The sequence below is a fragment of the Mandrillus leucophaeus genome, unplaced genomic scaffold (assembly GCF_000951045.1).
Source record: "Mandrillus leucophaeus isolate KB7577 unplaced genomic scaffold, Mleu.le_1.0 Scaffold765, whole genome shotgun sequence".
Classification (NCBI taxonomy): domain Eukaryota; kingdom Metazoa; phylum Chordata; class Mammalia; order Primates; family Cercopithecidae; genus Mandrillus; species Mandrillus leucophaeus.
The window spans coordinates 805,626-829,958 of record NW_012108308.1 but is presented as its reverse complement, the minus strand read 5'-3'; the positions used below and the strand labels follow the sequence as shown (position 1 = coordinate 829,958).

At 36.8% G+C, this 24,333-nt stretch overlaps 1 protein-coding gene across 1 annotated transcript in view; it reads right to left on the bottom strand.

The window, feature by feature from the left end:
• KDM1A (lysine (K)-specific demethylase 1A) overlaps positions 1-24,333 on the bottom strand; it is a 67,671-nt gene that overhangs the window by 29,458 nt on the left and 13,880 nt on the right. Inside the window, exons 2-4 of the mRNA XM_011966586.1 lie at positions 23,427-23,592; positions 3,852-3,985; positions 511-589 (exon numbers count right to left, since the gene is read on the bottom strand). Coding sequence (XP_011821976.1) covers positions 511-589; positions 3,852-3,985; positions 23,427-23,592 — 379 coding nt within the window. The remainder of the gene's footprint in view (positions 1-510; positions 590-3,851; positions 3,986-23,426; positions 23,593-24,333) is intronic.

Here is a 24,333-nt window from a genome sequence, read left to right as displayed (position 1 = left end):
TGGCTAACACGGTGAAACCCCGCCTCTACTAAAAAATACAAAAAATTAGCTGGGCATGGTGGCGGGCGCCTGTAGTCCCAGCTACTCGGGAGGCTGAGGCAGGAGATAGGCGTGAACCCAGGAGGCGGAGCTTGCAGTGAGCCGAGATCACGCCATTGCACCCAGCCTGGGCCACAGAGCCAGACTCCATCTCAAAAAAATAAAAATAAAAAAACCAGATAGTGAGCCATGAAGCGCCAAAGTATTTCATGGATCAAAGCTGGACAACAGGTCTAGGAAGAGTACTTAGCAATCTCTTGAACTCATGTGTTAACACAATTTAAAGACCAGAAGATGAAAAAAACATAGAAAACAGGTTTTCTAAAAGACTTATTTTTGCACAGCACAAGGTGAAATAACATGGAAATATGAATGAAAAAATTAATTATCAAGGAACCATGAGGCTCCTAGAAGAATACAGCAATTTTCACAATCCAGTACAAAATTAGTCCTATTGAACACACTACTTACTGTTATAAGGTGCTTCTAATTGTTGGAGAGTAGCCTCAAATGTCAGCTGAATCTTTGGATTATCCAACCACAACTGCAGCTGCATTTAAATGATATAAATTGTATTACATACAAATAGACATATGTCATTTAACCATCTTTAAAATCATCTTTTAGCTGGCTGCAGTAGCTCACACCTATAATCCCACCAGTTTGGGAGGCTGAGGCAGAAGGATCACTTGAGCCCAGGAGTTTGAGACCAGCTTGGGCAATATAGTGAGACCCCATCTCAACCAAAAATATAAAAACTGGCTGGGTATGGTAGCACATGCCTGTAGTCCCAGCTATTTAGGTGGCTAAGGCAGAAGGATCACTTGAGCCCGGGACGTCGAGGCTGCAGTGAGCCATGATCATACCACTATACTATAGCCTGGGCAACAGAGCAAGAACTTGTCTCAAAAAATAAAAATAAATAAAATCATCCTTTTAACTTTAAGGCCCCAAACATGGGTTTTCCTTGAATTAAAACAGTGAGATTATACTCCTGACAAAGAAACTGATGAACACAAAACCATATCAAATAAGTAAATTACTGAAGAAGCTGGGGTTATTTAGCCTAAAAGAGAAAACCACCGAGTAACTTGCCAAGTCCATACAGCTAGCAGGGAGCAACTGGCATTTAAACCCGAGTTATACGACTCCAGAGACACTAAATGGATAAAATCCACAAAATCTAATGATCAGCTGGTTATGCTGAGGCTGGGGAGAAAGGTGTCAAGGACAACACCTCCATTTTGGTACAACTAAGCTAGCTGGTATGCCAGACACTGAATGGAATCACTTTAAAGAAGAAATAAGATAATGAAAGATAATGAGTTCAGCTCCAAGCCAACAAGAAGAGATATAAAATAGATGGATATAGAGTCTGGAGCTCAGAAGAGAGAGGAGGTCTGGAGTCATCTGCTTATGGGTAATAACTGAAGTCAAATGCATTGAAAAGGATTCTCAGAGGAAAAAATAGGGCGAGAGGAGAAAGAACTCCCAAATAGTCCACATAATGGCTAATTGTTAAGGATCATCCTATAAAGCAATCAGAGAAGACACCCAGGGAGGCAGGAGAAAAACCAGATACTAAGTTATCGAATCCAAGGACGTACTGTGTTTAAGAAGAAAGGAGCAGTCAAATTATTTCAAATACTGCTGAAAAAACAGATGAGACATAAAAAACATTATGATACAATCAATGGGCTCTAAAATGAATTCTCTTCAAAGTGAGTATATACTTGCAAAATGCAAGACAAACTAAATACTACTATATTTAAGTCTTAGCTAAAAATTAAAAAGACTGCTCCATAAGACAACTTTCAACCAAGAAGAAATTAATTTGGCTATATGTAAATAAACCAAATACTAAGGGATTACGACCAAATCTACACAGATACTCTACTCTGTGGCCACTGTAAGGTAAATGGACTTCCTCAGGTGCACATTGGGCCCAAGTTCCTTACGCCCAACACAAGTCTTCTTCCTCCTCCTCCTACAAAATAACGCTTAGGTCACAGTCTAGTTCAATAATCCTAAAGTTTCAATTTTAAAGTATTATAGTTTAAGACTAGAGAACTGACAAAATTCTTGCAGTAGACATTGATTTACATTCTGTTTCACAGCCAGAGACCACAAATCTAACATGGTTTGGAAACCCTTCCCCAAATCTGGACTTTTGGTGAATCAGAGAAGACGGAGATCCCTGTAAATCTATCGCTCAAATCTAAGTAAAAAGTGAAAACTCTCTTCAGATAAAACAAACAAACAAAATGACAATTTTGTCTAAAAAAAAAAATCCACTTAGAGCAAATATTGATATGCTACACACAGAAACTGATTCAATTATAAGACAAATCAGCCTCAGACTACACACTAAGAATTTTCTGTTCACTGTTTTAAAAACTCACCGTCTTCACTGTTCTTTTCTGTTTTACAAAAACCCGGGATAACCTATCAATTGCTCTAGCTAAATGATATTTAACAATCGAAATTAAGCAGTGGTTTTGCAATCTAATAGCCAAAATAAAGAAACTGGTGGTGGCTAAAAAGCAGACATATCAATGACATCTCTAAGCTATATTCATATTCAAATTAGCTGAATCACAAGGTAAATTTCTTCTGTGTTGTATCACCCTAGAGTAACATGAGTATGTTCTGAATAGCATCTTTCCCTCATCTACTTACTCTATGGCTAAATAAGAATTCCTGATGAATAAAAGATATGAAAGAAAAATTTACAGAAGAAATACAAATGACTAATGTGAAAAGCAGTCACAGTAATCCAAGAAATGAAAAAGAACAGAGATGGTTTTGGCCAGTTATAGGAGCACAGATTATCACTGTTTTAATAAAAATGGGCAGGGCAATGGGGGGTTGACTGGTTCGGCCTTTCTGGGAAAAAATCTGGCAATATGTACAAAACTTTTAAAAAGTGTTCATAACTCTCTGACAAGGTAGTTTTCCTTCCAGAATTCTATAAAAAGGAAATAATAGGTAGAGTCAAGAATGCATAAGACTGTCCAGAGTTAATTATAATAAAGCAAAATTGGCAACAACTGTCCAGCAGTTATATTATAACCCAACTGTCAGACAAAATATTATGCAGACACTGAAGTTAAATCATTCAACCAGAGGAAGAGGTTGAACAAGATGAGCAGAAAAGGGTAAAGATTTCTCTTATCTTGAGAGGGAAGGACAAAGTGATTATTATTATTTTTAAAATATTTTTTAATGCTTAAAGGGTTTGTTTATTTGTTTTGAGACAAAGTCTCACTCTGTCGCTCAGGCTGGAGTGCAGTGGCATGATCTCAACTCACTGCAACCTCCACCTCCTGGATTCAAGCGATTCTCCTGCCTCGGCCTCCCAAGTAGCTGGGACTACATGTGCCCGCCACCATGCCCAGACAATTTTTGTATTTAGTAGAGACAGGGTTTCGCCATGTTGGTCAGGGTGGTCTCCAACCCTTGACCTCAGGTGATCTGCATGCCTCGGCCTCCCTAAGTGCTGGGATTACAGGCGTGAGCCTCCACGCCCGGCCTAAATAAATATTCTTAATATGTATTTATGAGGTTGTGAAGTATAAAAGGGATCCACAAGAATGTATCCAAGAAGGATCTCAATTTTATGAAAACAAAAATTATATACACATTTTTAAAATACCCAAATGAAAAATAACTATTAACAAAGGTTATCTCTGGGTAATAGTATTATAGATAATTTTAGAATTCTTCCTTCCCTTTTTATTTTTCCCATACGCTCTATCAAAGTCATACGTACTTTTTATAATCCAGGTGAAAAAGTTGACATGGAAACTTACTGTGCGGTTTCTAATGAACAGAAAAACCTTCTGGGTCTGTTGTGGTCCACTGATAATATCTGGAAAACAGGCTGCTTCTTGAGAAGTCATCCGGTCATGAGGAAGTCGGCTCTGGAAAGCTGCGCCCTCCACACCTAACGAAGAAAGCAAAGGACATCTAGGAAAAGTTCAAGTGAATACAAAATGGGTAGTGATGATGTTCAAATTCCTTTGCCTCACTCAAAGACTGACCTTATTAAAAAATTTTCAATTGTCTCAAAAGCTGAAACTTCCTTAGATATTAGCCACTTGGTTGAGCTTAACATTCCAAAGTTTATACTTTACTGAGTAAAACAACTACCTTATGAGACAAAGCATTTAAAATAGTTTCTTCGTCCATAAAATAACTTCATTATATTAGATGATCTAATTAAAATTAGCACTACTGACAGGTGTACAGTAAATTTTAAAACTAAAGAACCAGAATAAAGGAAAATGCACTAACAGGAAAGCAAAAGAAGCTGTGGAGTGAAAAACACAATCACATGCCTTCTTTTAGGATTACAGCATGAAACAGAAAGATGACTTTAATAATCAACAGCAGAAAATCACAATCTCATCAACAGTATCATCCATTAGTAATCATAATTCAACGCTGGCAAGCAGTGAGAGAAATTAAGCAGGCAACAAACAATAAGACAGAAGAATGCAAGCAATTTACCTTTTCTAGCAGAAACATTAGAAATGCTTTACTATATACTACAAATATTACTATGTATACTCTATAACACATATACATATAGTGTATACATACACTATATACTGCAAGTAAAATATGTTATTTTTTTTCTTTTTTTTTTTTTTGAATGAAGTTTTGCTCTTATTGCCCAGGCTGGAGTGTAGTGGTGAGATCTCGGCTCACTGCAACCTCCGCCTCCTGGGTTCAAGTGATTCTCCTGCCTCAGCCTCCCGAGTAGCTGGGATTACAGGCACATGCCACCATGCCTGGCTAATTTTTTGTATTTTTAGTAGAGACAGGGTTTCACCATTGTTGGCCAGGCTTGACTCGAACTCCTGACCTCAGGTGATCTACCCGCCTCAACCTCCCAAAAAATATGTTATTTTCAAACTCTTAATTAACTGGGTATTGTCTTGATAATTTTATAAATTTGTGGATAAGTACACCTTTATAAGGTGATCTTAAAAACACAAGCACAACAAATGCAAATGTATTTATAAGATCACCTTATAGATGCACTTATCACACCAGCTTATAAAACTATCAAGACTAAATTTAAAGAGTTTCAAAATTCCATACCATTTAAGTAATTACATATAAGTAACAAAATAGGCACCAGATATCCATATATAATCTTTTTTTTTTTTTTTTTTTGAGAGGGAGTCTCACTCTGTCGCCCAGGCTGGAGCGCAATGGCGTGATCTCAGCTCACTGCAACCTCTGCCTCCTGGGGTCAAGCAATTCTCTTGCCTCAGCCTCCCAAGTAGCTGGGACTATAGGAATGCACAACCATGCCTGGCTAATTTTTTTTGTATTCTTTGTAGAGATAGGGTTTCCCCATGCTGGCTAGGCTAGTCTGGAACTCCTGGCCTCAAGTGATCCACCCACCTCAGCCTCCCAAAGTGCTGGGATTACAGGAGTGAGCCACCCTGTTCAGCTATATATAATTATTTTAAAGCACATAAAACAGAAGTTGGAAGCACTGATAATGGAAGCAAAACTAATGCTAAAGTATTAGTAAGATTAGGAGAATTAAAAAAACAAGGCAGGTAAAGATGTAACTTAGAAAATTATAGCTAAGCTATCAAGGAGTCTGTTTCCACAAGACATTCATGTGGCAAACACTACCTAGAAAAAAATGATGTTTAACAAGTGGTCAAGCAAAAATACCTAATGCTAATTATGGGCCACATATTAAGAAATACTGTTCTTAGAGACAAGGAGGAAAAGCTATCCATTTACTGTAGATAATGAGGGCATAAACACTGTGTCTCACGTTACTAAATCAAATCAACAATCCTTACATTTAATTAATCCATAGCTAAAATTAAAGACTGTCAGGACAATTTATTCTTGGGCCAAAAAAAAAAAAAAAAAAGGAAAAATAGTAAAAAGCCATATTATAGGTGGAGCATGAAATTAAGGCAAGAAAAGAAGAAATGCTTACTATTGTGGATACAGTTTATTTCAGTAATGTGAAATTTTCTATACTACATGGCTTTGATGTCCCCAGCCCCCATTCCCAAATCAAAATAAATAAAAACTGAAAACAAAACAAAAAACCAAGACTAAAAATATCTCACATTATAAGGAACTTATCTACATTAATTCTGAGTATCTGAACCAAGTATCTCTAAACAGGCTACTTCTTGGTATAATTCATAAGTATATACTATTAACATGAAAATGATCTCTATTAAATTCCACGTCTCCCTGCCAAAAATGGTAGTTTTCTTTCTTAGCTATATTATCTTCTATACATTTAATAAGTAGTCATTGAACTCCTACTGCAAAATATTATTTTTCAATGACAGAAAAATCATGTAGGATACAACACCAAATTTTATAATACATTGGGCTCCTCATTACAGATGTTCTTTTTTTTTGGCGAGGGGAAGGACAGCGTCTCCCTCTGTTGTCCAGGCTCCTGGAGTGCAGGGGCGCAATCTCACACTGCAACCTTTGCCTCCTGAGCTCAAGTAGCTGGGCTGCCCCGGCCTCCCAAGTAGCTGCGACTATAGGTGCAAGCCATTATGTCTAATTTTTTTTATATTTTGTGAAGATGGTGTTTCACCATGTTGCCCAGGCTGGTCTCAAACTCTTGAGCTCAAGCAATACACCATCTCGGCCTCCCAAAGTGCCGGGATTACAGGAATGAGCCAATGCACCTGGCCTCAGATGTTCTCATCAAAAATCACTCTAATGTAGTTGGCTAATTTGGGGAATTTTTGAGAACATGTAATGATTAAGAAATGTTATTTATATTTTCAAAGTATTTTAAAATCAAACATCAGAAGTTTAAACAAACGAATTTAAAGAAACTAAACATGGTGACATTAATGTATGCTTGGAATAATATTCTTCTTCATCTCTATCTTCTAAACAGCATCTAAGAAAACTAGCTATTCTCAATACTCTGATATCATTTTTAAAATGAAAAATGGTCTCTAAAAACTCTCAATAATTATTTCCTTCCCTTTAGTGTTTAGGGATACTTATTTTAAGGAATGAAGACCATTATCAAAACCAGGGTGAAAAGCCTGCAAGATAAAAAGCTAACCTTTTCTTTAAGAAAAAAAAAAAAATGTATGTTAATTTGTAACCTAAACTGTTGAGAAGCTAAAACATCCTTCTTATAGGATAGTACCAAAATGAAGTAATAGACACCACTTTGGATAATCTAACTCATGAGTACCTATCTCTTTTAGAGGAAAAATCTTTTAGAATACAAATGATTTTAATAACATCCTAAAAGTACCAACAGTACACATAATTCACAAGTAATTTACACTTGGCTCTGATAGTTTTGTACTTCAGTGTTTGTGTTTTCCATTAAGTAATGGAATCTGGTATTCTGAAAATTTAGAATGTTTCCAAAACGTTGTCTTTGAAACATTCAAAAATTAATATAAAGCTCCAAGGTTGCCTAAATACCAGTCTTACCTTCTGTTCAGTTCCTTCCTGCTCACCACGTTTATACAGGAAATTCCAGCATCACCATCCAGAATGCAGTCACTCTCAAGAAGAATTGCCCTTTCTAATGGTCTGACTGGCTTATACTTTCTCTGAATACATAGTAAATGTAGTTAAATATTTGAAGGAATAATTTAGACCTTTTGAAGTAGGTTAATTAGAAGGAGAAAAAGCGGGAGAGGCAGGTGAGATGACAGGTCCTCTATTCCATTAAATCATTTCCTCCTGATTCTGGTAAGATATAGGTAACATCTTGACTGCAATAAGGTAATAGAGATATTAAAAATTAACAAAGAAAAGAAGGCCTCCATGAGAGTTACTTGCCTTTGATTTTTTATATCAAGTAGATAACTATAATCAGATTTCTAGCATGAAAACAAAAGCCTGATGGGATCTACATATTAAAGACTTTACTTAAAATGAGAAAACTAGAGATGTATCATATCAAGTCCTAGAATAGTTTTAAAATAAAAAGAATAAGGAATAGCGGGAGGTGAGAGAAAATGAAAAGAGAATTATACAACCTCCTATAATTCAGATTTTTTAATTTCTAGGGCAAACACTATTTTAAAGGATTTTAAGGGTGTAAGGAATAGTCTTTGCACTAAGAAGCAAGATCCCTGGGTTCTCCTTCTCCAGAACTGCTCGTGTATTGCTGGTCAATCTATTTAACTTCTTTGGGTTTCAGATCCTAATCCATAAATAAGGGAGATACAATACTGTTAGAAGGCAGGAAGTTAGACAAGATGACCTCAAGTTCTCTTCTAGCTCTAAGATTTAGGATGTGTATACCAACTTGAGGTGGATTTTAAGAAGTCAAGATATGATCCTGGCACCAAGATACCCATGAGGGTCATCTGGCTTCATTAAGAGAAGAATGTTGATCTCTTACAAGTACATTTCTAACCCTGATTGATCATTTCACAAATGCATACTTCTGAACATGACATACCCAAAGAGAGGTATTGAAGGGTTTAGAACAGTCACCATCATTCCTGGAAACACTCAAAATTCATGTTCTACTAACAGTAATCAGCAGCACCACTGTTTTATATGAAAGTCTGCTTTCACTTTCAGCAATATATGATATTGTTTACTTATGCAAAAGAGCAAACAGTCACACACACATACACACACACACAAAACAGAAACAAAAAACAAGAAAATTCAATCTCTTTCTTCAAGATTAAGACTCTAAAGGCCATCCCTGATCTTCAACAGTTCCATGGAAGATCTAATTGTGTGTCATTTGATGAAAAGCATTCTTGAAGGTTTATATGCCACAGATATAGACTCTGAACAGGGTTTAATTCTGCTGAGATAACCATGTACTGATTATCAACCAGAAATCCTTGGGACAACATTTTTAAAAGTCTTCTCCTAATATTCTGGATCCCCTAACTACTAATTGCTGTATTAACAATGAACTATCTTTAATTCGAGAGAGTAAAATACAAATAATTCCAGGACCTGTTATATGCAAATAAAGCAGACTTAAGACAGTTGAAAAGTAACAACCTCCAAAAGTGAAGTAGCGCCTATTCCAATTCTATCAAAATGTATCTATGAACCAGTTTTGAGCAACTGGAACAAAAACATCCTTCAAGAGACAAAGGATGAAATCCAGATACGTTATTTTGGATTGCTGGGATAAATTTTAACTGTTCCAGATGGTGGCCCCTATAAATTCTTTACTTTTTCCTAGAAGTAAAAATCTCATACTGTTTGGTCTGAACAGAAAAAGTATTTCAAACAGACTTTTCAAAAGACATTTTTCACAGGAGAAACAAAATGTTTAAACTGAAGAATGATTAACTATGTAATGTTTACTAAAAAAAGGTACCCAATACCATGTAACAACCATTTTTAAAAAGATGTCACTTGCCCATGTAGTTCCTCTGACTAGTCCTAGAATGCCTCTCAGTCCTTTGTGTTTTTAACTTTTGAGCCTGCGGCTTTTCCTCTCTGTGTGTACTGCTGTATTTCTCTTAAGGGCCCCATGATTCGTAAGTCTATGTTTTATATCATGTTTACTATTAATATAAAGGCTGCTGGGGAGAAAAGTACCCGCCATCTCCTCGAAAACACAAAGAGTGGAGGGCTGAGATCGGCCTGAGGACTTCAAAAGGTTTTGCTTGCCTTTGTTCTCACTACACTCTCTACTACTACACTACTATGTCCTGTGGGTTACATTTCACCTGCGCTTCTGGCTAAAATGTGGATACCACAGCCAAAAACACTTGCAAGCATCAATTCCTACTTGGCGGCTCTTGCTACTAAGTGGCAAGCATCTAATGCCACCCTCACCTGATGCTTGGCCGTCTCCATACCCTCCAGAACTGTCGTCTTGAAGTCCTCCTGCTTGCCCTGTGGAAGGAAAGAGGAGAACTCAGGGACCTTACTCCATAAATTAGGATAATATCTGGACATAAAGGCCTAATAGTTGGTGACTCATGAATTGGCCACCAACTAGTAAACCCATATTCAGAGAGCTCCTTCTTCTGGAATCAAGGCCCAGGGAATTACATCATAGTCTTCCAAATTCTGGTCAGGAAGTTTCAACTTTACATGCTGATTCTTGTTGAAAGGCAGTGGAACAAAGTACATAGTATTTTTAATCACTAAATCCTTGCTGTCGGTCTGATTTAATATTAATAGTCTGGATGGGGGAAAATGGATTCCAAGTGTCTTTTACTAACAGCTGCTAGACTGGAAATGGAGGTGACATAGACTCTAGAATCTGGTGTTGCAATTCAGCATCAACTTAATATCCATTTAACTTTCTAATTTTAATGAAAAATTCTCTCCTTCTCTTCAAAGTAGGGAGTATAATTAAAAGACTCAGTCTCCAAAGAAGTTTCATTTACTATACACAGTAGACACTACTACAGTTAAATATGCCAGTACTTCCTAAATAAAACTAAAGAATACATAATAAGACACTCTGTGTGCTTGTGCCAAGTACTGTAGATAAACACACACTTGTGGGAACACACAGAAAGGCAGGCAAGATGTTGAATCTTCTACTTCATGCTACATAATAAGCTTTGTTAAGAAATTTTCCTCACTGATTAATATGTAGAAGTAACTTCAAGAAAAGAATCAAAGCTTGAAAATTCAATCTGAAAAAGAATAGACTGTCTTCTGAATTCTTCCAAAATCTATCATCAAGACAGATGCCATGATGCTCTTAAGCTTCTAGTCACCTGGTACAATATAGGAAAATGAGTGTGATCTTTGGAAGATATAAAACACCACCTCCCAATGATCTAAATAACTCAGACAAGCTTCATTAAACAGTTTATTTTAAAATATATACCCCAATAAGAAAGCAGATTGATTATTTCACCATTTGAGTTAGAAGGGAACAACAAAGAGAATAAAAAGATACTTAGATATAAGACATTATTTCTGATAATGATATTAGAATGTGTTGCTAGAAGATATATGCCCTGTTATGAAGATAGAATAGAATCTCATTCTAAACTCATTTTACTATGCTCTCGTCTGAAGGGTCCTTTAGGTTCAAGAACGTTATGCTTCTCAGACAAGGCCCAAGGTATACCTGTTTATAGCCCTTGGAAAAAGGCATACAATCATGAAGAGATCATCAGGTTACTAAATCCAATCTGAAAACTTATCTTGAAAATACAGGTCCTATATTTTAAACTCTACTATAAAACTTAAAATCAGATATATTCATTCTTAGTAAATTCTGACTTTATTCATAAAATATATTTTGTAGAGCTGGGTACAGTGGCTCAGGCCTGTAATCCGAGCACTTTGGGAGGCTGAGGCGGGCGGATCACTTGAGGTCAGGAGTTCAAGACCAGCCTAGTCAACATGGTGAAACCTCGTTTCTACTAAAAACACAAAAGTCAGCCAGGTGTGGTGGCGCTCGCCTGTAATCCCAGCTACTCGGGAGGCTGAGGCAGGAGAATCGCTTGAACCTGGGAGGCAGAGGCTGCAGTAAGTCAAGGTCGTGCCATTGCACTCCAGCCTGGGCGACAGAGCGAGACTCCATCTCAAAATAATAATAACAATAATAATAAATTTCATAGGGTTTTAAAAAATGTTGCCATTGTTTTGTTTGGTTCCAAATAAAACCAAGCTGGATCAGAAAACTGAATTCTATTTGGGGAAGAAAGGGAGCAGCGAGGGACTCAGAACAATGAAACAAATAGTTTCCAAGAATCACACTTAAGATTAGGAATAATATAGCTGTTATCTTTCAAATTATGTTTCTGACTTGGCAAAAATAAAAGTAACAGTCTCCTGTCATGAAGGTATTTCACCACTAAAAACTTAGATAAAAACAGCAAAAAACCAAAAAAACAAAAAACACACACTTTGAAGTGAGCCTAAGTCTGAATTACTTTATCTTTCCTAATCCTATCGTTTTCCTTCTTTTCCAACTATAACACATGTCATACAATAAACTCATTAATTTAACCTACAGGTAGCTCTTGGCTGATTTTTGTGTGTGAATCAATGGTGCTCTGATCCACAAAAACAGACGGATTTCTTACCCCTGACTTGCGTACTCAATAGGTCAATGAGAACAAAAGGGCAACAAGGTAGTCTTTTTTGTCTTCTGATTTTGAAGAAAGGAATTTAAAAACTTCTTAAAAAGATACCTTTTTTTTAATTTAAAAAAATACAGGGAAAATATAGAAAATATTCAATACCCTGCAAAGATTTTTAAAGGGGATCCCATAACAACAAAATGTCAAAAAAGAAATGAAACTCCAGGCCGGGAACGGTGGCTCACGCCTGTAATCCCAGCACTTTGGGAGGCCGAGGCGGGTGGATCATGAGGTCAGGAGTTTGAGACTAGCCTGACCAACATGGTGAAACCCTGTCTCTACTAAAAATACAAAAATTAGCCAGGGGTTATGGCATGCGCCTGTAATCCCAGCTACTCAGGAAGCTGAGGCAGGAGAATCGCTTGAACCTGGGAGGTGGAGGCTGCAGTGAGCCGAGACTGTACCACTGCACTCCAGCCTAGGCAACACAGCAAGACTCCGTCTCAAAAAAAAATAAAAAGGGAAACTCCAAAGTATTATTTAAGCAGAGGAGTAGAAGAAAACCAAGCAGAAGGTTCCATATAACATAAGAAATGATGGAAAACAAAATTTAAAAATGCTTAAAATTAAATTAAGAAACATGATATTTATCTCTTGATGATGGTTTAACTTGTCTGGAAATACAGAATGAAGTTATTATTTTCACTCCAATCATACTCGAGAGTACTTTGAAGGTGCCTACTTCTCCAAAGACAACTGAAAGATCATCTTTACTAGCCGTCTATTATGGACCAATTCTTGAACATTTTCTTAAAAACAGCAAATATACAATACTGCTTGCAGCTAACTTTTCATCCAGGTAGTCTCTGATTATGATATATATAAAATCCCTTATTCATCTGCTCTTTGAGTCTTTCCAGCCTAGGACTCTGTTTCTGATAGTGGCTCAGGACACATTAACAGCAGGCAAGTAGCGCTGTTAGCTTTCCATGAGTACAAATTCAAAACAGAAAATGAAAATATTCAAAAGCAACTTTGTAGTATCACCTCGATTTTGGCACCTCTACACAAGAAACTCCCTTTTGTTTTTATCCCAAACCACCAAACCTACAAAAGAGTCCTCAAGCTTGACGTAGAGACTCTTTTTCATTTTTAAATTATTTTTAGAGAGACAAGGTCTTGCTCTGTCGCCCAGGGTGGAGTACAGTGGTTCATCATAGTTCGCTGTAACCTTGAACTCCTGGGCTCAAGGGATCGATCCTCTTGCCTCAGCCTCCTGAGTAGCTAGGACTACAGGCATGTGCCACCATATCTGGCTAATTTTTTTTTTTTTTGTAGAGACAGGTTCTCGATATGTTGCCCAGGCTGTTTTTGAACTCCTAGCCTCTCACTTCAGCCTCTCAAAGCACTCAGATTATGAGCGTGAGCCACCACAATCGGCCTAAAGTAGAGACTCTTCATACAGCTTATTTGTACACAGCTACTCCAAATTGAAAATGAAGATCTTTTTGGTTTATCTTACATAACAACCTTTCAGTTGACTTCAGACCTTCAGATCTAAGAGTCCTTCTTGAACTGTGAAGTATTGTAGTTATAATCACATTACTGAATGTTTTCTCATCTGAGTTAAAATAAGAGATCACTCTTCCAACATCTTAAAAGGAAGTCTATGTTGACTTTCAAATGCTTTTTTTTAATCTGGCAAACAAACAAGAAGGTGAAAATTACTGGTTGGTTGTTTCCAGAAACAGATTCACATTTTGACTAGTTTCTTGGAATCACATTCAAATTGTAAACATTTTAAGAAACTTCTAAATCTAGGAAGCAACGATTTTCCGATACAAGATAAATTTATCAAAATGACCAAATTTATGGAATAAAAGTGAATGCCAACCTACTGATTTCAATTGAATTTAATAAATTAGCAGGTGAAAGAAACATTTCAAAAGTTAAAGCCAACTTGGAATATATGTCTCCACCGTATTAAGACACTAATTGAGTTTCTTATTTAATAAACAATGTTTACTATATCTACCCCAAAACTGCAAAGCACAAATACAAAAGTAGAATAGGTAGACTCTCTGTTTTCAAAGAGTTTACAACCTACTTGAGAAAAGATGAAAAATATCTACAAGGAAACTTTTGTTATTGTTAAGGAACAAGAAGCTGACACAGTCTTGGAAAACCAGGGAAGCTTTCAGAACAATTCCCAAGAGATCTGGATAGACTACGAGGCAGTGAAACCACCACTATGGTCCAGATCATTTACAAAGATAAAGAGAAAAGCACAGACATGGTACGTGCAGAGGACTGCACAGTACCTACTTACAGAAGGAGATGGTCTGAAAAAGCAGTGGGAGATCAAGTGGATTGGTAAAACAAGCCCTTTCCAGTACCCAAACCTGAATGTGATTTTAGTAGTAATGGAGGAAAACTGTGTTGTCTTTGGCACAAAGACAGCACAACAAATGCTATTTTAGTTAAACTAATCTGGCCACCTTGTACGAGATGGATTAGAGGGAAAACCCAGATAAAGGAGATCCAATTGAAAAGCTATTGAAATAATTTACATACAAGTTGAAATTCACTAGAAAAAGGTGACAGTAAAAACGGGTAAGGCCTAACAAATGAAAAAGACTGTGCACAGTAAGATGTATGACTTTACAACAGACTTGGTAAAAGGGATAAAGAACTTTCAGGATGACTCTAGGGTTTTAAGTTCAGAAGACTAGTAATGCTACTACAAAATGGGAAATTTGGGAAACCGGCTAATACAATTAAGTGGAAATGTTCTAAAGATGGCTGGAAACTAAAGAATAGAACTCAGAAGTAAGAACGTAGCTAAAAGACTTTAAGATAGCATGGAGGTAATAATAGGCTCAGAGAATTTGAAGGAGTCATAAATGCATGATTAATCTCATGAAGATAAGGAAAGTCACAGTTCCAAAGAGGAATTAACAGTGACTCACACCTGTAATCCCAGTGCTTCGCGAGAGACCAAGTCAGGAGGATCACTTGAGACAAGGAGTTCAAGATCAGCCTGAGCAGCATTCAAAATGAAATTATGAGTTTCAACTAGAATAGCAATCCCTGGGTTACAGTACCATTTAAAATATTGAACTAAAACAGCCTTCTTAAGGTTTAGAAAAAAAGAAAAATTGTTTTGCTTGAGGTAGGAGCTTGCCTGGAACTTCCACTGAACTGCTGAAAGAACAATACCACCACAGATTTGTGCTTGAAGACTTCCGCTGGGTAGTAGTAGCAAGGATCCCATCAAAAGAAAGTAAAAGGCCCTACAAGCTAGGGAGAAATGCAAAGCTTTAGAAGCCAATGGAAAGAATTTACTTTTTCACATATTATTTCCCTCCACATTCCATAGTAGAAATTTTCCTGATCCTTATTTTGCTGCAGTCTTGGTTTGTGTTCACTTTTCAAAATGTTCCAGAGAAAGCTTACATTTCAGATGTTACGTTGTCCAACTACCAAGCTTAAGGTGTGTCTGGTTAATAACAAAGCTTACAAAACATTTCTTATAACTCGACAGCCGATGCAAGAATTTCAATTATATTATTCTCTTGAGGAAAGAAAAAAAACTGTTAGAAAGTCCCAAAGTCATCTGTCATTCTCATGATTTAACATAAAATATCAAGATTTAAGTTACACACACACACACACACACACACACGCGCGCGCGCGCGCGCGAACAGTTCCAGATGCTTAAAAAGTTATCTATTTTATAAGTGACTCATTACTGAAAATGGCCTACCACCAACACTTTCCCAAAGTAAGATAGTATGTGTGTCTGTCTGGTCTAAAGCTGCCCTGAATTTTTTTCTAAATAAAACACCAATCCACCCTATTCTTGGTTCAATTAACTCTGTCTAATAAACACAAGATGTTTATACATAAAGGTGGATTTCACATTTTCTCATTTGATTCTCATAACAAGTCTCATTTTGTAGATGAGAAAATCCTCAAAAAGTATCTTGTTCTTCTATTACAACATGATCAGACCCAATAAATGATGGCAACAAAAAGAATTCAAATAAATTATAAAAATAAAGGTGATCAGCTAAACAAATTACTATTTTGCCTTAATAAAAAGTACAACAAAATAACCAATGAAATGACATCATTAAGAAAAGCAGGTCAATCTCTCAAAGACCAAACATAAACTTGTAGCATCTGATTCAAGGGTTCTCTATCAGCCAAAAGTAGTAAACAGTTAAAAATCAAGGATCTAAAACTGCTTCATCCTTTCATGTTTAACACAAAATTTCAAAACCCAATTTTAGGGAGAAACATTATTTAAAAACAGCTTCTGAGAGATCTATTGTACAACATGGTGACTATAATTAATCACAATACATTGTATTCTTGAAAAATGTCAAGAAAGTGGGTAAGTGTTCTCACCATAAAAATGATAACCATGTGGGGTAACGCATGTTTATCAGCTAAATTTGGTCATTCTGCAATGTATTTATACTTCAAAACATCATGTTGTACATAATAAATACAATCTTATTTATCAATTAAAAAATAACTTCTGAGTTCTCACCATACTTTCTATATATTTTTATTGTAGTTTCTTCATTGTAGCTACTTATTAACATCTGTAACCCTAAACTGAACTGCAAATTCTTTTTTTTTTTCTTGAGACAGGGTCTCACTCTATCACCCAGGCTGGAGTGCAGTGGTACAATCCTGGCTCACTGCAACCTCTGCCTCTCAGGATTAAGCGATTCTAGTGCCTCAGCCTCCTGAGTAGCTGAGATTACAGACATGTGTCACCACTCCCAGCTAATTTTTGTATTTTTAAAAATTTTTTTTAAGTAGAGACGGGGTTTCACCATGTTGGCTGGGCTGGTCTCGAGCTCCTGGCCTCAGTTGATCCACATGCTTTGGCCTCCCTAAGTGCTGGGATTACAGGAATGCACCACAACACCCAGCCACTGGACAACAAATTATTTGCAGGAGGATGTAATCTTTCTCTTTGAACCCTTATAATCCAGCACTGTGACTGCAACAAAATAATTATCATTGTACAATAATATATGTAGAATAAAGTCAATGAGGAACTACCACATTTGGGGGAAATTTTAATTTTTGTAGAAAATGCCTCATTTATTTTTTTAAAAATTTGCCCTCCATACTACCAATTCTCTACTCTTCACCCTTCCTACCTCTATATGCCTCTAGAATTTTTATATTGATATCACACTTGAGTATTTTGCTTTCCATTATGCATTTATGTCTACATTTGTGTCTCATACTAGGCTATAAATTATCTGAGAGTGGGGACCCTGTGTTGTATAGCATATTTATCTTGATCTATTCTTAGTGCCTCAAAATATAAGAACGTAAGAATTCTGTTGAATTACTTTTCAGTCTGTCACTTTTTTTCCTTAGCCCTCCAGTAAATTTTGGAGCATAGATCACTGAAATGATGTTGTTATTCAAAAAAGGCAGGGAGGCAGGGAGAGAGTGGCAAGAGAACTAACCCTATGCCTATTTTCTGAATGTATGCATCATACTTCATATAATGAGAACTCAAATGATTTCGGGCATTTATTTTATACTAGCATGTCAAAATGACAACACAGACAACTCTGTCAGGAATGAACTCCCTAGTCACTTCTGGTAAACCTATAAAACAGGGTCTCCTGCTGGGCTGGGGGATGTAATAGAATCCTATCATCTTCCCTGTGGTGGTAATCTGAGTTAATTCTCACTAAACCTGAAAGCTAGTCCTTCTCTCTGGTTCCATTTGTAGGCATGGAGAGAGAAATCAGAGAGAAAAGCCTGAGATTAGCCACTTGAGAATAGTTACAGCATGATTTTTAAAAAAACAAAGTGGTTCACCTGAACTCTGGCCATTACTATTCATGCTGCCAAACCCAGTGCTTGGCAACCACCACCCACGGCTGTACTGACTGCACTCAGTATGACTGTCTCACAGGAAGAGATCAGAGTACCTTACAAACAAAGAACTATACTAATATAAGGTGAAAATATTAGTATCGTTTATTTTTTTTCTTTTAAAGTAAGAAAATTAATCTTCAACTCTTCTCTGGTCAAATTCTATTATGCCAAGTTCTATAGAATAGTCTAAAAGATACCGCCTTTTAATACTTGCTCTACTAAATAATTCATCAAATTTTTGGTCCTCAATCTTTTGTTATATGAAATTTTCATTATAACAGCATTTGTGATCAAATTTCATTGAATCTTTAAATTCTTCTACCCATAAATTGTGTATTTTCTGTAATTTAGTATTTTTACTAATTCAGGTTAACATCACCTTTTAGGTAAATTTTAAAAATACTTTCAACCTACAGTATGATTATTATGTGAACAAGCCCCCAAATTTATTAAAACCACACAAAATTGTTTACCATACCTTTATCTCACATAAATGATTTTTGTTAATTTATTTAACAGCCAAACTGGGCGTGGTGGCCCACACCTGTAACCCCAGCACTTCGGAGGCTGAGGCAGGTGGATCACCTGAGGTCAGGAGTTCGAGACCAGCCTGGCCAACATGGAGAAACCTCATCTCCACTAAAAATACAAAATTAGCTGGGCATGGTGGTGCATGCCTGTAACCCCAGCTACTCGGGAGGCTAAGCCAGAATTGCTTGAACCAGGGAGATGGAGGTTGTGGTGAGCTGAGATCGCGCCATTGCACTCCAGCCTAGGCAACAAGAGGGAAACTCCGTCTCAAAACAAACAAACAAACAAACAAACAAAAACAGCCTACAGGTCTTTAAAAACACATACCTACAAACTTTTAAAATTACCACATATAATAGAGAAGAGGGCTTCCTCTGGTACAAATAAGAATATAAACAAGAAGATAAAGTGATTCTTCCCATGGTCATTCATAAAATAAATTATAATACAGACTTGTTAACCAATCACATTTAACAAAATCTATTTGAAGAGTTAACCAATAACTTAATGGAAGCCTCTGAGCTTCATTAGAGTCTTAAGTATTAGGACATCACAGAGCCTAGAAAAATGATATACACACTCACATGCATATACACACAGACACAAGCACACTTCTGATGTCTCTACTGAGAAATCCATTAACTTGAAGAAGGCTTGAGAAAGGCATCTTAATAACCCATTTCAAATTTCCTTTTATTTATTTTAGAATAAGTTTCCATGAAAGTCTCAGGCTATGTACAACTAAGTTACTTCTAACTCAGAATGTATCTTGAGTTCTCTAGTGAAAAGTTACCCAATACAAAATTTAAATCCAGGAACTAACTAGTAAGATTTTTCTGGTAAATTCTAACTGCTGAAAGCCAGCGGAGGGAAAAAAAAAAATTGAATCATGTTTCCATATGAAAATAAAAAAGCCAAGTGTTGGAGAATCAGTTAATACAGGAATATAAAACTCACTGAGGAAAATAATGTAATGTACACAGGGTAACAATCTGAGCAAAGACAGGAAAAAGGCATTTCTCCAAAAAATAAAAGGTACTTTACCAGGGGACTATTATTCTAAATCAATGAAGTCCAACTGAAGGAGATTTGATTCTATTTTATAAACTCTCCACTATTATGTGACACTGCTAGTAACCAAACACACTCAATTCCAAAGACAACCTGTTCAAGTTTAGTTCGCATGACCTAGAAAAACTTCCATCTTCACAGAAAAGGTACTAGGAAACCAAGTAAAACCATCACGTGTTAAAACAAATAAATGCAAAAGTATAGTAAATATAAAAATGCATGGAAATGTTTAGGAAAACAAAACGAGGTAGTTTTTAAATATAAACAGTAATATTTGGTATGAAAAATCCATTATTTACCCATTTTGACTACCATAGGACTACAATGCCACATTAAGTTATGATCAAAAATTGACAATTCTAAAAACAATATTTAGGTCAACAGAGACAACTTCCTTCCAATTAAATAAGTTCAATCAGACCAACAAAAACACCCAAACTTTTTCTTTCCATAAAAATTCAACTTTGATATTAAGAACATTTTTCCACTGACAATAGTCTAAATTATCTCTCCAATCTCCGCTTCTTTACTCCCTTAGTTCACCCTTAGCATGAGATTGGTCTTTCCAAAAACATATTTCAGAGTAACCTCCCTTGCTCAAAAAACCTCAGGGCTACCGCTGACACACCTAATGCTCAAATTCCTTAGCCTGGCTTAGTCAACCAAGGCTATTCACAATATGGCTCCCATCTTTCTGGCTTCCTCTCAGTACTCTCCCAGAGGAACCTTATTCAGTCAATTTGACCCACTGACTTCAGGATACCTTGTGCTTTCATAATTAACAAAGTATTTTCTTCCTGTTAAGATTAACACACTGCAGAAAGCAAAGCAAAAATTTCTAAACAAATTTGAAAGTTGGTAAGAATGAAATGTATGCAAATATTACTTTTTTGTTTTGTTTTTTGGATTTTTTTTTGAGGCGGAGTCTTGCTCTCACAAAGACTGGAGTGCAGTGGCACGATCTCAGATCACTGCAACCTCTGCCTCCTGGGTTCAAGCAATTCTCCTGCCTCAGCCTCCCAAGTAGCTGGGATTACAGGCACGCACCACCACACCTGGCTAATTTTTATATTTTTAGTGGAGACAGAGTTTCACTATGTTGGCCAGGCTGGTCTCGAACCCCTGACCTCAGGTGATCCACGCGCCTCAGCCTCTCCAAGTGCTGGGAGCCACTGCGCCTGGCCCTTACCTATAATTTTTGACAGAATAAGTTAATTCCTAGTGATTGCCTTATTAAAAAAACTGAGAACAAGAAACGGTTTGGTAAAGAAACAAACCCACAGGCCCAGCATGGTGGCTCCTGTCGGTAATCCCAGCACTTTGGGAGACCGAGGCGGGCCAACATGGTGAAACCCTGTCTCTACTAAAAATGCAAAACTTAGCCGGGCGTGGTAGCGCACGTCTATTAATTCCAGCTACTCAGGGGGCTGAGGCAGGAGAATCACTTAAACCCAGGAGGCGGAGGTTGCAGTGAGTCGAGATCATGCCAATGCACTCCAGTCTGGGTGACAGAGCGAGACTCTGTCTCCAAAAAAATAAAAATGAAACAAACCTACATCTTCTCTCAAGCTTTTAATATAGCCATATAGCAATGCTTCCATTCAATTTTTGACTAAAAACTTTTGCAAAAGATGGTAAGACGAAAGACTCAGAAACCCTGGACAGTGTCCAAATATTTAACTTACCTGATAACATTTTATGATTCACCATCAGGACCCAATCTATTGCTAAACTACATAAGCAGTTTAGGCTAATAAGTTGACACTTTTTCTAGGGAAAGTACATCCCTAATTCACCCCAGAAATTTTCAAAATCATTAAGCTGTTTTAAAGGAAAAATCACTATTTTCATAACCACAAACAATATATTAGCAAGTTTTGGCTGTTATCACATCTCTAAGCACTGAAGACATCCTCAACTTAAAATTTCAACTTCCCCCCAAAAACAAAGATAACAAACTAAACCACTGCATTATAATTAACTACAACACAATAAAGACAGCTCCTAAATCCTAAATCCTTTTGTTAAGACATTTACTTTTTGTGGGAACAATACCTGACATTTATGAAATTAAAAACAAACAAACAAACAAAAAACGCTTTCAGAAAAAAGCAAACAGCAACACCAAGACATGGTTTAAAATTTTCAAAGAAACGCTTATCAACTTGGAACCTATGGTAAATCAATTATTTACTGGAGACACAACCACACAACAAAGGTGAGGCAGCATCTGAGATATCAGATCATCAATGCGTAATACTTAGAGCCCTTGAACTAAAAAGTCAGTCCACTCTTGAGCTACCACAGACATTAAAAGGGTTATCCCCAAGTATCTCATTAGCAGGTCTACAGCAAAGGTAGAAGAAAGGTAAGAACCAAAAAGAACACAGAAGAAAAAAGCACAGGGTGAAGGGAAAGGTTGGAGGTAAGAACAGAAAGAACAGAGATAAATGTGTAAGACTAGAAAGAGGAAGAAGAAAAATGAAAAATGAGAGAAGGTGTAAAGTAAAAAGGCAGCTACACTTGCCCGGGGGACATTAGCCCCAAAGGTAATATACTACTGAAACTAGAAACCTTCAAACAAGGAGTTGCCCAATAAATCCTTTTAAGAAAGTTTTAGGAAAACCACTCTTCTTAGAAAACCCCTGACTTTCGAATGAACTAAAACCAGAATCTAATCTATCTTTTTTTCTGAATGTTCTCAAACTGTATTCCTTTAGTACACTTTATTACAGTCCTATAAATTATAAATTTGATTTTTAAGTTTTAGCCAGACTTTGATAAGCTCCAAACCTAAGTAACACCTGATTGGTAATGCCCTCAAGTGAAGCATCAGTACTTCGGGTAATTCACAGTAACACCATAAGGGAGAAAACCCTTAAAAAAAAGAGGCTAAAACAAAAGATAAAACATCTTAAATGAAGTATGTCTTAATCTGGGTACCTATGAAAGTCACGCAAGACACAGCAGATGGGGTGTGAAACCACCATTTTGTTTTTAAAAGGTACAGGACTAAAAGAACCAGAGAGATGTGTGGGTCTGAAGCTATTCGAAATATAAAACTTATTTCAGGAGGAGGAACTTAGTAAAAATTCAAAGTCAAACAGAGTAAATAAAATGTCATTAAGGGCACGAGATACAAAAATTCATTAAAATACTGCTTTTGCTTGGGCTCTCCAAAACAGAAAGGCATGTATCCCTGACTGGTCCAGCCATCCTCAGAAAGCTAGTACTCAGCATTGAGGGTGTGTTACTGAGAATTCTTTAGAGCTGCTTGAAGCTCTGAAACCAAAACTACAGACTCCCATAATCTTTCTAGATTTTCTGGCCTAGAATATATTTTTATACTTGTTCACCAGGAAAAGGCACTTCTCAAAACCAATCCACACCATGAAAGTTTTATCTTCAAGTATCTAACTACGTGGTAAACACATCATTTAGCTAGAACAATTTCTGAATCAGAGCTGTCATTGACAGGTCTGGTGCTTTGGATGTAGCTTTCTGTATGTCTTCTCTAATCATTTATTTTCTCCTATTTTCCAACCACCTTATATTGCCACTGTCCTTCCATTCCCACCCTTTACCTTCCTCCTGTATATGTACAGACACACAAAAAGAGTATCAGTACCACTACGTATGTATCTATGTGTATACATACACACATATACCTGTATATGTATACACACACACAAAGACACACATGGCAGGAGCCCCAATATCAGAGTTTATTATAAACCAAAGATAAAGACATAAATAATATTGTAGAATGGAAATAAATCCATTAATTCTTATTTCTAAGATAAAACAGAACTGTCGTTGGACACTACAACTCACCCGATGGTTCTTCAGGCTCACTTTCATTTTCTTCCTCAGGTGGGGCTTGAGGGGGTGGTGGGGGAAGTTTCTTTTCCTTCTCTGCTTTGGCATTTCTCTCTTCTTCTGAATAATACTCATCTTCTGAGAGGTTGGCCAAGCTTTCATCCATCTCTCTGTACTCTACCTATATGGAGATCACACCAGGGAAAGCTAAATGCAGTGAACATTTAAAATCAGGGACTCTATTTGGAACCATCAATCAATGTGAATTGTTAACTTCACATTTTAAGGGAAGTAAGTGTACAACAAGGAACAAGCCAGTTTATAATAGGTAGTTATTAAAAACAAAACCTTCATGAAACAATCTTGTGTCAGTTCAGGTTCAAACTAATCTGCAACTTTTACATCATAGCACTGACATTCAAATCATTGACTCTAAGGCTCTCAACAACTTCTCAAAAAAAATTTTTAATTGTATGTATCATGCTCACATACCGGAATTTCCAACATAAGATTAAAATAACCCTCAGACAAAAATATAGTTAACTAGAATATCAAGTCTGTCTAATGCCAAGCCTGTGCTTCTAACTACTATTCCAACGGAAAATAGCAAAACAATTCCAAAAACCAAATGGAGGGCATAGAGTAGAAAATAACAACAGTCAAACTGAAACTATGAAAAGGTGCATTTGCTTAAAAAATTCACTTAGGAGAGGCCAGGTGCAGTGGCTCACGCCTGTAATCCCAGCACTTTGGGGGGCTGCGGCAGGCAGATCACCTAAGGTTAGGAGTTCGAGACCAACCTAGCCAACATGGTGAAACCTTCTCTACTAAAAATACAAAAATTAGCTGGGTGTGGTGGCAGGCACCTGTAATCCCAGCTACTTGGGAGGCTGAGGCAGGAGAATCGCTTGAACCCAGGAGG